The sequence below is a fragment of the Telopea speciosissima genome, chromosome 5, assembly GCF_018873765.1.
Source record: "Telopea speciosissima isolate NSW1024214 ecotype Mountain lineage chromosome 5, Tspe_v1, whole genome shotgun sequence".
Lineage (NCBI taxonomy): Eukaryota > Viridiplantae > Streptophyta > Magnoliopsida > Proteales > Proteaceae > Telopea > Telopea speciosissima.
Window position 1 is genome coordinate 4,210,953 of NC_057920.1, and position 15,042 is coordinate 4,225,994.

The 15,042-nt window shown below is 41.0% G+C and overlaps 1 protein-coding gene across 2 annotated transcripts in view; it reads left to right on the forward strand.

Moving 5' to 3' along the window:
• LOC122661159 (protein SABRE) overlaps nucleotides 1–15,042 on the forward strand; it is a 128,014-nt gene that overhangs the window by 74,689 nt on the left and 38,283 nt on the right. For both annotated transcript variants that reach the window (XM_043856489.1, XM_043856490.1), the window contains 2 exons: nucleotides 1,808–2,063; nucleotides 9,984–10,208. In XM_043856489.1, coding sequence (XP_043712424.1) covers nucleotides 1,808–2,063; nucleotides 9,984–10,208 — 481 coding nt within the window. The remainder of the gene's footprint in view (nucleotides 1–1,807; nucleotides 2,064–9,983; nucleotides 10,209–15,042) is intronic.

A 15,042-nucleotide genomic window follows, 5' to 3' on the forward strand; every position in this document is an offset into this window, starting at 1 on the left:
AGATCCGGCAGGTCAGGGATTGGCCTTGAGAAAAACCGACAGCGACAAAAAGCAGGGAAACAGATTTCTGTAATCAATAAGAGATTAATTTTAAGAGGGGAAAAGATGAGTAACAGAAGAGGCATAGAAGAAGTAAAGAGACTGGATTCAGGTTTAGGAACTGTTAAAAATTATTTATCCACCTGTGTCCCCCGTTGGATAGCCAGCCGTGTTAGAGCTCCTGTGTGATATACATATTGTTTCCTTCCTTTCCTACAAGGTTGGCCTTTTAGAGGAAGCGGTTCCAACATGGTATCAGAGCAGGCAGGGGTCACGGTATCGAGTTCCTCTGGGGGCGGGCAGGTGTTAAAAATTATTTATCCACCTGTGTCCCCCTTTGGATAGTCCGCCATGTTAGAGCTCCTGTATGATATACATGTTGTTTTCTCCCTTTCCTACAAGGTTGGCCTTTTAGAGGAAGCGGTTCCAACAGGAACTAAGAAGACATTGAATTTCAGAATCAAAACAGAATCTAATATGAAAGAGAAATCTGATTTTTCTTACCTCATTGGTTCAAAACCCTTAAAACCATGGTTGTCTAGCGCTCAAGGCGCCGCCTAGGCATCTAGGCGCCCTTTGCTGGAAGGGTGCCTTGTTCGCCTAGGTGCCTCGTTGGTGTCGCCTTGACATCTCGGCCTCCCCCCAATGTCTTGGGTTGCCTAGACGCCGTGACAACTATGCTTGCACTCATATCAAGGTTCCCTGGGATCAGACCAAATAGTTAAGCACTAAAGCTCTGATTTCTCTGATGAAATTAAGGTGATGATTTTATGGTTCAGAACTTTATGAAAACTTGGGGTTCACAGCTAATGATAGAGAAGAGTATAGCCAAATCTGTCAGTTAAAATAATCAGATTTTAATGACAAATCCAGAAGCAAAAGAAGGATGTAATCTGACTCAGATTTGGACAGATATGAATATATGCAAATCTGTAAATAAGACACGGAAATATTTGATGATGAATATGACAGTTTCAGATCTAGAACAACCAATAATAACTACTTGAAGAAGAAAGGAAGAAGAGAGAACCAAGAGAGAGAGAGAGGAGAAGAGAATAGGGAGAAAATTTCGTTTTACTGATTGAAGAAAATAGGTTATCTCCAATCGGGTGTGGTAGTGTGTATTATATTACCCAATCAAAATATAAGAATTACATGTGTGCCCCCATGACTAACATAACACATATAAGACCCTAACAAGCATGAATATTACAAAACACCCGTGGTACTAGTACTAATGTCTTAACTCTTAACAATGAAGAAAGAAGCACAACAGCGGAAGAAGGAGAAGAATTGATGGGAGAGAAGAGGAAGTCATTGGGGGGGGGGGGGGGGAGGGGCATGGCACCACACTTGACTATGCCAAATTTTTGTTTTTTCGATTCACTAATTTGATAGGGGGTTATGACTGTATTTAAAAACATAGAAAACAGAAATCAAATTGAAATAAAACTCTCACCCATGACTTTTAACTGAACTCTAACTTGTGTACACCCCCCCTGAAATAAAGTTTGGGGCTTTATTATTAAGCTTACTATAAGTAAACTGATTAAAGACAAAATCTCATTACCAAATAATATTAATACAGCCACCGTTGATGTGCAGCTGCATTAAGATCAATTTTTTTTTTGAACATTAAGTATTATTTATAGATTGATTTAGTTTTGGAAGGCGTATAGAACTGATCAAGAAACTGGTATTAGTTTTGTGCAATTGTTTTATTACTCTTCAAAATGTTTCAACTTTTCTTTTACATTTTGAAACTCAGGCCTCGAAAAAGTAGTCTTTCATATGCTGCTGAAGATGATGAAGATATTGAAGAAGAGGCCGATGAGGTGGTGCCTGATGGTGTCGAAGAGGTAGAACTGGCAAGAATCAAACTTGAACAGACGGAACGAGAGCGGAAGTTGCTCCTTGATGACATTAGAAGACTATCTGTTTGTAGTGATACTTCTGGAGACCCATGTGTGTCTCCAGAAAAGGATGGGACCTTGTCGATGTTAACTGGTGGAAGAACCATGCTGGTAAGAAACCAATCCTACGGAAAAACTTAGAAATGCCTAAGATTCTGATAAACGTCTAGTTTGGTGGCTTTAATCCCCCCCTCCTGCTTTTTAATGTTTACTGATTCTCTAGCAAATCTCTGTGCCCGGTTCATTTTCTAGTTCTAGTTTTGGTTTTGCTCATTCTTTTTCTCTGTTAAAGTAACTCTATGCTGGAGATATTTTATTTTCTTGAGGTTGTTGGTGAAAATATTGACTGCTCTATTGCTTGGCTATGCTTCTCATTGAAACTGAATGTCATAAAGAAGGTGCTGTTATGTCACAATGGTTGTGTATGTTAAATTTATTTGGTTAAATTTGATGCTTATGAATTGCCCCAGGATATAAGCTCATTTACATTGGTGCTTGGCCTATTTATACGATGATAAAGGCTTAAGAGTTTTCATCTAAACCTAAAGTTTGAAAGGTATATGAACATTCTATGAATAACATCTCAGATCTCACACTCTGCAAATGTCTAAAAGATATGGTCAATATTTCAGTGTTTCCATGCATTTTCAATAGTAAGGAATAATCATATTAGAGCTGATTTGGGAGTCCAATACATGATAAGTACGGAGGAATGATTTGATTCAGATTGAAGGAACTAATAGAGCCAGTGGCAGACCTAAAATTACTTTTGGGAAGGGGTGAGGGAAGACATGCATAGCTTAGGCTTGTATGATCTCGAATAGAGCTGATTGGAGGGCAAGAATCTATGTAGCCGACCCCATTTAGTTGGGATAAGGCTGAGTTGTATGCAATTTCAATTTCAAATAGTAAGAGAAAATGAAATAATGAAGACAAATCAATCAATCCATGGCCCTTTACTATCTCCATCCTGTAAGGCATCTGATCTTAGCCTTTATTTTCTTAAACTCTGTATTTTATCTGCAGAAATGAGCTTCATCAATTGCATGGTCATTCTTCCATGACCAAAATTCCTTTGGTGCACTTTGAATTTGTGATGGAAGAGCAAGAAAAATCAAAGATTAAAGATAGCACTATATGATCAATATGGAGGTTTTTTTTTTTAGGATAATATGACCCAAGTCTATGTTACCAGGATGCAGGTATCAAAATCTGACACAGATGCAGGTCTCAGATTCAGTAAATCCCCAAAAAATAAGAATTTAGGATTTAACATATTTATACTAATTATTTAGTTATTTTATACTGTAAAAATTAGTTATTTTTATTTTTACATATGTCATTGAAGATATCAACTTCAATGTAAAAATAGTAGTGCTTAAAATATAGAAATTTTAAACTTGACATCACTTCTTATTTTAAACAAGTATTCCAAAACAATGATTTGTAAATAGAGTCCATAGTATTGACTGTAATTAAGATTAACTGCATTGGCTGTGGACCCTTGGTCTAACATTTCACATGTGTGAAGTGATCACTAATTAGGAGGGAGAGAGAGGGAGATGTTTATACTTCGAGAGAAAGCGATATAGGTTGAAGGCACAATGGCGAATAGGATGATGGCAGAAATTAGTACACTTCAGCTACCTTCTCTGTCTGTTTCACCAGAACGCCTGACCTCCTATTCATCTTCAGTGCCCTTCCTCCTCCGCCTGCCCCTTGTTTTTCTTTCTGCCTGGCTTATCTTCCTCATCCTGCCTCCTCCATCATCTTCTCATCTAAATGCTTCATGCTCTTTGCTGTTCCAATTCTCTAGGTGGTTGTGACAAATGTTGCAATTTGAAGGTGGGTCCAATGGCAACAACTAACATATTTGATTATGGGGTAAAATACCATACAATTCTATGTTTGGTATGCCTGCTAAATGGGATGATGGTTCACCTGCTCAATCACTGCCTTGTTCAGTGGATGCCTGATAAGAATTGGTGATATGTTACAGAAAGTTTTCAACTTCGTAGTCCCTGATTCATTCTGGAAGTGTTTGTGATGATAATGCTAAAATATCAATTCGACATATTCGTCTTTACGTTGATCACTACAGGCCTCTTGAATTTTCTCATCCTATTTTTTTTGTGTGTAATGTGAATTTACTACTATTTATTAAGTATTTATTTATTGTTGGTAGGAATTTTCTTGTTGAGACCCTTTGAATTGATTGAAACCTCAAATTCATACTAGAACCACGGTGATCCAATAAAGTCCCCAAATGCCCAAGTAATTGGTGAAATTCTTGTATCTTTGGTTCAGTTCAGGTTGGGCACAAAAGGGGTTGCTTTCTTTCAAAATTACTACAGGTGGCCATTTTCTGATCTTTTTGAGCAGAGTAATCCTAGAAAACTTAAATAACTAAGTAAAATCAGCACACAGAGACACAGGAGCCCACGAGGCTTAGCACTTTTTTGTTTTTGAGGATCTTGCTTTGGCTTTGGAAACCATTTGTAATTTTGTTGTTTGTTCCAGATGGCTTCTACTTTTGTGTGTTTATTTGTATCTTTTTAGTTTCGCAGCCTTGTAAATGCATACCAAGGATTCATTTCCTACTGAAGGCTAGTTTTTTTGGTAGTATCTTGTCTTAAATAAAATTTTGATTTATTAAAAATTATTTCATTCTGAATTTTGTCCTAAAATCTATTTGACTTTCCCAGGTTTCTTCTATTTTCCACTTTTTATTCTGTTTCAATTTTCCCCCTCTGTAGGTTTCATCAAAGTTAGATGCAAATTTTTTTTTCCTTTTGAGCCAGTTAAGAAGTGGGATTGTTAAGAAAGCTGGTCTAATTTTTCTTTGATTCTTGGCATTCTTCACATTTCTGTGGCTTCACTTAAGTAGAGGGACACCCCACTGCCCCACCTCTCTCTCTCTTTTCCTGTTATTGTTTTTAATAATATACCCACGTCTAAAGTTGAACTAAGAAACTCTTCCCCTTAGCAGATCGCTGGGCATTTGTACACCTAATCCTCTCTGTTGGGTGTTCGTGAGTTTGTCAGTCGTTCATAGATTTGGAAGAGTTTACATGGTTAGGGAATGGATATGCTCTCTGCTGCTATTTGCTGGGCCATATTGTGACGGACATATTTTTAGTAGAGTCAACATACCCGTGCGGCGCCTTGGACAATGCTTGACCAAGGCCAACCTAGACCATTCCAGTCCTCTTGATGATCACCTCATATGATTTCACAACAACCGACAGAACATTGCTAGTCGAGAATCGCTCGACACCCTTTTGATTCTTCACTGCTTAACCATTAGGTCCCTCATCGTGTAGCCCAAGCCGGAGCCACATCAAGCCAACCGTCATGACTATGCCCAAGGTGTAGTAACAACTCCACTCGAATGGCACAGTGCATATTGAAGGCTTGCCAAACCTACGGCTTACTCGCCCATGTAATGCTATCATTGTTGCCTAGCATTGGCTAGTAGCTAGCACTAGGGATGTAAATGGATAACCGAAATCCGAATCCGAATCCGCATCCATATCTGTTTAGGGACATCCGTATTCATTTAGAGATATCCGGAAAAAAATCCGAATACTCCGATAAAAATCCGTACAAAAAAAAAAATCCAAATACTTAATAATAAAAAATTAAGTAAATAATGATCATGAGGGTTTTTGAAGATTCAACAAGTTTTAGAATATGAGGAAAAGAGAATCATGATCTAAGAGATATGGATTGAGAGTGAATTGTATCCGTTAGGGGGAGGAAGGTTCGGGTTACACATGGCAAAGATGTAAACGGATGGTCGAAAATCCGAATTCGATCCGCATCCGAATCCGTTTAGAGGTACCCGTATTCGGCCAGAGAATATCCGGACCCGATCACATCCGATCCGTATCCGAGCCGAATCCTATCAGTATCCGAGTCGAATCCGATCCTTTTACATCCCTAGCTAGCACCACACAGACACGCCCAAGCAAGGTCAACGCTAGGCCAAGCTAAGGATCAGCACACCCGCATGCTAGGCACGGGATAGCCCACTCGCTCAAGCTCATGTGCTACTATCATAAACCCAAGCTTCTGCCTCCGCAGCAGCGTGCCACGGTAGCGCCTTCCGCTAGCCCGTGGTCATCGTCAGTAACCAAAGCTACAGAGGAAACACTCTTCACCCACTTCGAATCTTGAGTGCTCGCCCATGGTAACCACCCATGGAGTACTTGTGATGCTGTGCATGCGCTGCCAGACCAACCTCGCACATAGTGCCTTGCCAGTGACAGCCTTGTTGATGCTTATGGCCTGCCACGATGCCATGGTAGGAGCCATGACACCAAGGGGAGTGAGGCACACCACCCCTCCTCAAGGTAGCTCTTATGCTTTTCATAGATTTCCAGAAGGAGACATCGTTGAATAACGAAACGTCATGAGGCAAGTGACTTCCACTCCAAACATCGCCATGCTCCCTCCAAGCCCCATTCTAAGCCACCTTCGAGCTACCATGCGTGCCCACCAATGTGCCATGGCCATGCCAAGCAAGATGACTGTGACAATATGGCCTAAGTGGAAAATAAGAAATTTGGAACGGCACTCTCCATGGGTTTTGGGCCTCCATAATGAACAATTGTAAGACTAAGAACTATGCGTGGGAAGACTCGAACTCTGACTGGATCATATTTTTTGGGTAGCAAGTATAAAGGTGTGATACTGTGTAGGTTTTTTGTGTATTTATCTCCTTTGTTTTGTTTGCAGTCCTCATCCAACTTTTCCTTTTCATGTAGTTCTTCTGTTGAATTATGTAGACCAGAATACCGTGGGGGTATTCTAGTACGGTATTCTGGTACGTTGGGTGTTTTATTTATGATTTAATTATGTACTGCCGACGGCTAGAGTAGAGGTAATTCTGTCCTATTGTAATATTTCCCTTCATTATAAATAGAGGGCTTGTCTGATCTATTAAGATCACTCAAGCATTACATTCTATCGCACAGTCTTCTTCCATCTTCACTTCTCTCTTTTCTCCTTTCTAAAGTTACTGGTTACAGGTCCTAGGTTTTCTACATGGTATCAGAGCTAGGCAACCAGTGACAGATTCTCTCCAAGATTTGCAGTTTTAAGAGTCGTTTCAAGGTTCTCCGATTTATGGAGAAACCTTAGTTCATAGAAAGAAAAGTAGAACTAGGGTGTCCTGCTCGTTTCATCCTTGTAATGTAGCTCTAGATAGGAGAAGAATCCTACTAGAGGCCAAGCAACAGGATCACAAGGGGCTGCTCGTTCGAATGGGCAGAATTGATGTAAATTAGGACAATTCTAGGGTTATGGTGAGAGTAATGAGATAACTCTTATATGGAAATGATAGGCAGTTTTTAGGGAACCTAATGAGCTAGGTTAGGTTAGGTTTAGATGAAGATTTGAAATTTCAGAAATTAGGGTTTCGGGGTTTGGGGAAGATAGAAGAGATGAGTTTTAGGGTTAAGGATGAGAATTCTGTCAAGGGGCTTGAACCGAGTGTTAGGGTCAATGTGATTATGGTTCGGCTGTGATATGATGGAGTTTTAATGGTTAGATGTTGTTGGATGGAATTTCTAGGGTTTTGGGGTTTTGTGGGAGATGACAGATTTTAGGGTTTTGATGGATGGAAGGGACTCAAAGCTGGATCGAGTGGAGAGGATGGTTCAGTGGATCTATGGTTAAAATTTGAATGCAAACTAATGAGGGAATTGGGCTAAACTGAGCAATTAGGGTTTAAAGGAGATCGATTGGGGGTGATTAGGGTAGGCTGTAGAGGATTATTAGAGAAGGATAATTGCAGAAAAATTAAACTAACTTACTGGTTTGAGCACTGGAGAAGGATAGAACCACCTTCAGAGAAGATCCTCCCAGCCATCACGGTGTAAGGAGACGTAGGATATCCACCTACCCTTTCCACCTTGATAGAACCACAAGGATGAACACTCTCAAGGAGCAGCAGCAGCAACTAGGCAGCAATCGATTTTTTTTTAACTCATAAAACTGTGGGGGAGCCTCCCACGATTTAATCTTTTATAATAAAAGGCCATAGGCCAAATCCTAAAGCTATTACAACTCTTCCCTCTTCATAAATCGTGGAGAGGTATAATTAAACTACTTAAAACAGTTAAAACACTTAAACTAAGAAGATTCCTAAGTAACCAATAGGATATAAGACCCTATCAGCCCATAGGAACATTTCACTTAAATTGGACCAGTGGTTCAACCGGTTCAATTTAAAACATGAAAAATAAACTAAGTATTGGGCTAATCCCGTATGCAACCTATGTACCCGTAGTTTAGGCCCATTAAAGTGGCCTATTACATAGAAAACCCTTGGGATCAAAGGCGCAACATATATATATACCCCAACCCTAGACTTATTTCTAAAGAAATAAGCCTATTTCGATGATGAATCTGCATCACTTTGTTTATTTGTTTATTTGGAAATCGTGTGGTTATACATTGAAAGCTTGCGGTTTCTAGTTCTGGAAAATTTTCTGCAGTTATGTTGCTGCTTTTTTCTTTCAATGAAGGTTGGAGATCAATAGCTGCTGCCTTCATGAAAACTACTGCTGCCCTGGTTTTAAGATTGAGTCTGCCTGCTATTGGAGATCGAAGTTCTTCCATGTTGTTGAAGAGTCAAATCTGCTACTCTGGAGATCAGTTTCTATTTGTTAATAAGGGTTGCAGTAGTTTGTTCTTTGGTTATAGATCGGAGCAGTTTGTTCTTCCTTTTTGAAGATTGATCAAGTCCCTTGTTCTTCTGGAAATCGCAGATTTATTCTGCCCAAGTCTTGAAGATTGGAGCCTTTCTTTTATTCCAAATCGGATCTGTTTTTTTTTCCTACTTAAATCAGATCTGATCATTGGAGTTTTCTGTTCGATTATGCTCTGCAGGAGTTTCCATCTCAGAAGTTTGTTTGATCGATTGAAGAAAGTTGCATCTGTTTGCAATCGATTTGCTCCTGCTCTTGCATCTTGGAATCGAAATAGGACTCTAACTAAACTAATGAAGTAAATCCCGTTTTCCTACTTTCTACCCATATTTGAGGTTCATTAATTTAGCCAATTACAAAGTAAACCCATGGGATCAAAGTCCCAATACATATGTGACTCAACCCAAAGCTTATTTCCACTAAAATAAGCCCCAAGTGACTTATTTACATAAGGAACTCTCAAAAATAAGGAAGTAATGGTACGTATTGATTTAGTGTTGCTCTGATACCATGTAGCAATCTCTGAACAAAGAACAGAGCCAACAACATAGAAGAAGAGGAACAAGAGAACTGAGAGAGAGAGAGAGAGAGAGAGAGAGAGAGGAAAAAAAAACAATGGACCAGGATAAGATTCAGTATATCTCTATTGTGGTCTATCCACAACACTTTAACATGAAGTATAAGTCTAATTACTTGGAAAGTAAACTACAACTACAACTACTCATAACCTAACAATTACAACTAAACAGGGACACTCCCCTTCATGGTAACAATGACAAACACCCCTCACGGTAGCAGTCTTTAACAATATACACCATGAAATGAAAAGGTTTGGAAATTAATCTATATTATAAACCCCAAAAAAATCATAAAGCGCTTGCCAGCCACTTAGGTGGGCCAAGACATCCAAGGCGGTCCCCTTACCTACATTCTATAAGGCGTGTCATCTCACTGACACCCTGAAGCCACTTGGACGCCTAGGCGGGCCTGGCCTAAGTGATGCCCTGTCAACTATATGCTTAAGTTCTTTCACCAATCTGCTTTATTGAATAATAAAACAAAACAAAAAAAAAGGTGACTATTTGGTGTTATGGTATTTTTTCATAATATTTTTCATGAGAAGTCTCCTTTTCAGTGTGTCTATTTTTCTTTTCTATAACGGAAGTGTCCACTGTTGACTCTTCTGCCTAGACCTTTTATGTTCCTTTTCTCTTTCTGGCTAATTCTGAGTGTGTTATCCTCTTAAATTTATTCCTGAGCTACTACACTTATTTATGGTTATGGATTTACAGTTTGACAAGCTCCATCTTTATAGGTGCAAAGACTGAATAAAGAGTTGGGGAACACACAAAAATCTCGTAAGGCAGCATCTGCATCGTTAAGGATGGCTCTGCAGAAGGCTGCCCAAATGCGGTTGATGGAGAAGGAAAAAAACAAAAGCCCTTCATATGCTATGCGTATTTCTTTGAAAATCAACAAAGTGGTGTGGAGCATGCTTCAAGATGGTAAATCTTTTGCTGAAGCTGAAATAAATTACATGGTGAGTTTTTGGAGATGGACATAAAGGACCTTATTACATTTACGTAGCAGGAAGTAGCAATCTAGCATTGTATCAGCTGCTTTTTTTTTTTCATGTTAGATAAAAATGGTCTTGCATGATTCCATTTATAATTTCTTTTCTTTTATGAATGACGAAGTGACTTTAATAATAATAGGAAAAGATATACCAAGCATGGACACATACAAAATAATCATTTAATGATAAGTTTCTTCTTCTCTCTCTTTGGCCTCTTCTATAAGGAAGTGGAATAGATTTCTTTTACAAAAATAAGGGGCTGATTGCATTTTTTTTTTGGGGATAAGTTGCAAATCATGAGAGAAAATCACAAATGTCGAATTTGGACCGATCTGTACTGTCTTCAATCAAGCACACACTTGGTAACTAACTAAAGTAAGATTACAAAAACAGCTGTCATACCAACTGGCATTGTGAATTCTATTCAAGAAACCTAACAAGTACTTGAGTGAAAACAGAAACAGCAAGACTTCGGAATAGCAGGAGAGGAGGGAGAGGGGGAAAAAAAAGATTACACAGCCTAACACAAGATGGAAGCAATGGAGGAGAGATATGCCACTGGAAACCACCAATTTATTAAAATCTATTCTACAATCAACCACAGGCTCCTTGATTTAATCATACTCCTACAAAAATTAGGGAATCAACTCTACAATTTTCTAATACTTATTTTTGGCTGTCATTTGAATGGCAGTCGGGTATTGTGTGAGTAACCCTTCTCAATTAAAAACCTCTTGGTTGCTTGAGTTAGAATATCTGTTCCCAACTCTCCAAATGAAATGTAGAAGCATTTTCGATTCCTTCTTAAAGAAATGGAACGCTATTACATTTTGCTTTCTACTGGCAGTATGATAGTGATTCAGTGAAGAGGTGACTTTCATACTAAAGGAACTCTCACTGAAGATATTCCATTTTGTGAGCTACTAATGTGTGGATCCTCTTACATTTATTGGTGCGGCATCTTTGTCATTCCTAAAGCCACCATCAAAGCTATGGAGTCCCTTTTTGCTGCCTTCCTCTGGAAAGGGAAGGAATCCTCCAGATTCCTCCCCCCAATCAGCTGGAAATCTATCTACCTTCCCAAATCCGAGGGAGGTCTTGGCATTCGCCGTATCCGAGACTCCAACACTGCGGGAATTCTAAAGCTTATTTGGAAAATCTCCACTAAGCATGACTCCATTTGGGTTCATTGGGTCTATTCCCATCTCCTAAAAAATGACTCCATCTGGGCTGTCTCCATCCCCAAGGATTCCTCCTGGACCTGGCGTAAAATTCTCCTCCTTCGCCCTCTGGCTCTCTCAGCCATTTCCTCCTCCATTGCTGATGGGTCATCCACTTCCTTATGGCTCGACCCCTAGCACCCCATTGGAGTTCTCAATAACTTCTTTGGACCTAGGGAAATCTACTCCTCCAGGATCCCAAAATCTGCCCCTCTTTCCTCCATCATCTCTCATCACAATTGGTCCCCCCCTCCCCCCTTACCCCCCCTCTCCTTGATCTGGAACTCCCTTCCCCACTCTCCCCTCTGGTCTTGCGGACAAGGTTTGTTGGCTTCCCTCCAACAATGGCCTCTTTAGCGTTAAGTCTGCCTGGAACCTAGTTAGGCCTCAAGCCCCTACTGTCCTTTGGCACAAGCTAGTCTGTTTCAAAGGTCACATCCCCGGCCACAGCTTCCTTGCCTGGAGAACCCTTGGCCGAAGAATCCTTGTCCCCCCCTCTTGCATTTTATGCTGGAATGGCTCCAAAGACATTGACCATCTTTTTTTCGCCTGCCCTTTCACTTCCACCATCTGGAAAAAAGCCCTGTTGTTCATCTGGCCTCACAACAGGAGTCTTCTTCCATTCGCTCGAGAGTGGCTTTGGATGGTCATGACTTTCCCTGGATGCACCACCTACGACGTCATTGGCAAGCTTGTGTTTGGCACTACGCTTTATCATATTTGGATGGAGAGGAACCTTAGGAGATGGACCTCCAACTCTCGTTCTTTTGACTTGATTTGGAAAGCCATCTCTTGGGATGTCTCCTCTAAGCTCAATCTTCTGCCCCATAAGGCCTTTTTGGATTCCCCAAGGAACAGGCATATTGTTGTTTCCTGGGGATTAGATAGTGCTCTGTTACGCCCCCTTTCCCCCCTTTAGAGGGGATTGGGGTATCCCCCCCCCCCCATCTTTTTCCCTTTGTACATTCCCCCCCCCCCCCGGTTTTTCCCTCTCGCCCCTCTCGGGCTTTGGTAATATAATTTTTTATTCACCAAAAAAAAAAAAAAGTGTGGACAATGGGTCAGTGATGAGGGCCTCCCTTTGCAAAAGAATTCTCGCTGAAGATATTCCATTTTGTTTACATCTTGTGGACTCCCTGCTGGCAACAAATCTATTCCCTTTGCAAAAGAATTCTCGCTTGAGTCTATTATGCTTTGCCTCCAGCATTTCCATGAGCTCTCAGGTCTACGCATCAACCCGGCCAAGTCTTTGCTGTTCTTTGCGGGAGTGCCTGAGTTAGACAAATCTGCCTTCCTGGAGAAATCTGGCTTTCTTGAGGGGCATCTCCTAGTCAAATACCTGGGTCTCCCTTTGATTCCGGCTAGACTTTCTGCTCACCACTACACCCCTATACTTGATCTTATTAGGAAGAAGCTCCAGCTCTGGAAAGGCAAGCTTCTATCCTATGCTGGCAGATTGGTTCTCATCAAATCAGTCCTGGAATCGTCTTATATTTATTGGTCCGGCATCTTTGGGCTCCCCCAATCAGTTATTAAGTCTATAGAGTCTCTCATGGCCTCTTTTCTGTGGAAGGGCAATGATTCTGCTAGATTCCTGCATCCTATCAGCTGGGCAGCCGTGTGTCTTCCAAAAAAGGAGGGCTTGGTATCCGAAGAATAAAAGAAGTGAATTCTGCAGGTATCATCAAGCTCATTTGGAAGATAGCCTCAAAGCAGAAAAGTATATGGGTTGTTTAGTTATATTCAGGTCTGCTTCGCCAAGACTCTATCTGGACAGCCTCAGCGTCCTCCGATTCCTCTTGGGTTTGGCATAAGATCCTTGCTAGTCGGCACCTAGTCCTCCATGTCATTCGCTCCAGCATTGGTGATGGGTTATCCTCTTACTTGTGGTTGGACCACTGGCACCCTATGGGAATGCTTCTCCACTTGGTCACCCCGAGAACTATTTATGCTTCAGATCTCAACAGGCTCTCCTTAGTGGCTGATATCATTGACTAAGCTAGCTGGGCTCCTCCTCCTTCTTCCTCCTCCTCCCTAGGCCTTATATGGAACGAGCTTCATACTATTTCAAGAAGGCCTGCTAGAGGTGACTGTGTTACTTGGAAGACCAACAACTCTTGTCCTTTCTCTTCCAAGGCTGCTTGGAATCTCATCCGGCTGCAAGGCCCGCTGGTCCCGTGGTGGAAGCTTCTTTAGTTCAAGCATCATATCCCTTGGCACTGCTTCACCACCTGGCGAATCTTTAACAAATGCTTACCAACTCAATCTCTTCTTCGTTCCAGACAGATCCTTGTCTCTCCTGCTTGCTGTCTCTGTTGGAACAATTCTGAAGACTTGGATCACCTCCTCTTTGATTGCCCTACTGCTAATGCCATCTGGAAAGGAATCTTGTCCAAGTGCTGGCCTGGCAGAAGAATCCTCCCTTTCTTAAGGGAATGGATCTGGATTGACATGACCTTTGCCGACAATTCTATTTGCGACTCAGTCGGCAAATTAGCTTTTTGTGCTACTCTCAACCACATTTGGATGGATCGCAATATCAAGAAATGGACCTCCAACTCTCGCTCTTACCAGAAGATTTGGGATTCCATTTCCTTTGAAATTAAAGCAAAGTTGTTGCTAGCTCCTTCTTCCAGTTGTTTTGACACCCTAAGGAATAGGCTCATTGTTGATTCCTGGGGCCTTTCAAATGTTTCTTTTGTTGCTTCTGCCGGCCGCTAGCTAAGCTAGGGCTTGGCTTTTATTTTTCTTTCTTCCCTTCGGGGCCCCTTGTTTCCCTTTTCCCTTTTGGTAATGAAATTCTTATTCACCCAAAAAAAAAAAAAAAAAAACATGGGGACAGTAAGTCACCCAAAAAAAAAAAAACATGGGAACAGTAATTCCGGGGGAAATATTTTTTGATGCTAGCATAGGAAGCTTTTAAAAGGTAAGCTTGCTTTCCGTAGATAAAATCTGCCGTCCAAGTTCCATCCGTTGAGCTTCCTTTTCCATTCTATTACTGACCAACTCCCATACCTTTAGTCATTTTGTAGGATACGCCTAGAAGAAGCCCAATGTACAACGAAGGAATTGCACCAATTTTGCATTGAAGACAGACAGCTTGTCCATATCCTTCCTTCTTTAGTCTTTGTAACTCATCTTTGCTTTCTGTCCTACTTGCATGGCTTCTTTTAGAAAGATTTGCCCTTCCTTTTTGTCTCATTATTATTGTTGATTTATCCACCCGTGTCCCCCTTTGGATAGTCCGCCATGTTAGAGCTCCTGTTTGATATACGTATTGTTTCCTCCCTTTCCTACAAGGTTGGCCTTTTAGAGGAAGCGGTTCCAACATAGTATCAAAGCAGGCAGGGGTCACGGTATCGAGGCCCCCTGGGAGCGGGCAGATGTTGATTTATGCACCTGTGTCCCCCTTTGGATAGTCCGCCGTGTTAGAGCTCCTGTTTGATGTACATATTGTTTCCTCCCTTTCCTACAAGGTCGGCCTTTTAGAGGAAGCAGTTCGAAGTTCCAACAATTATTCATGTTAACAATCTTAAACAATCTATTCTTGAAAAGTCACTATGATTCTGTTCTCTCGA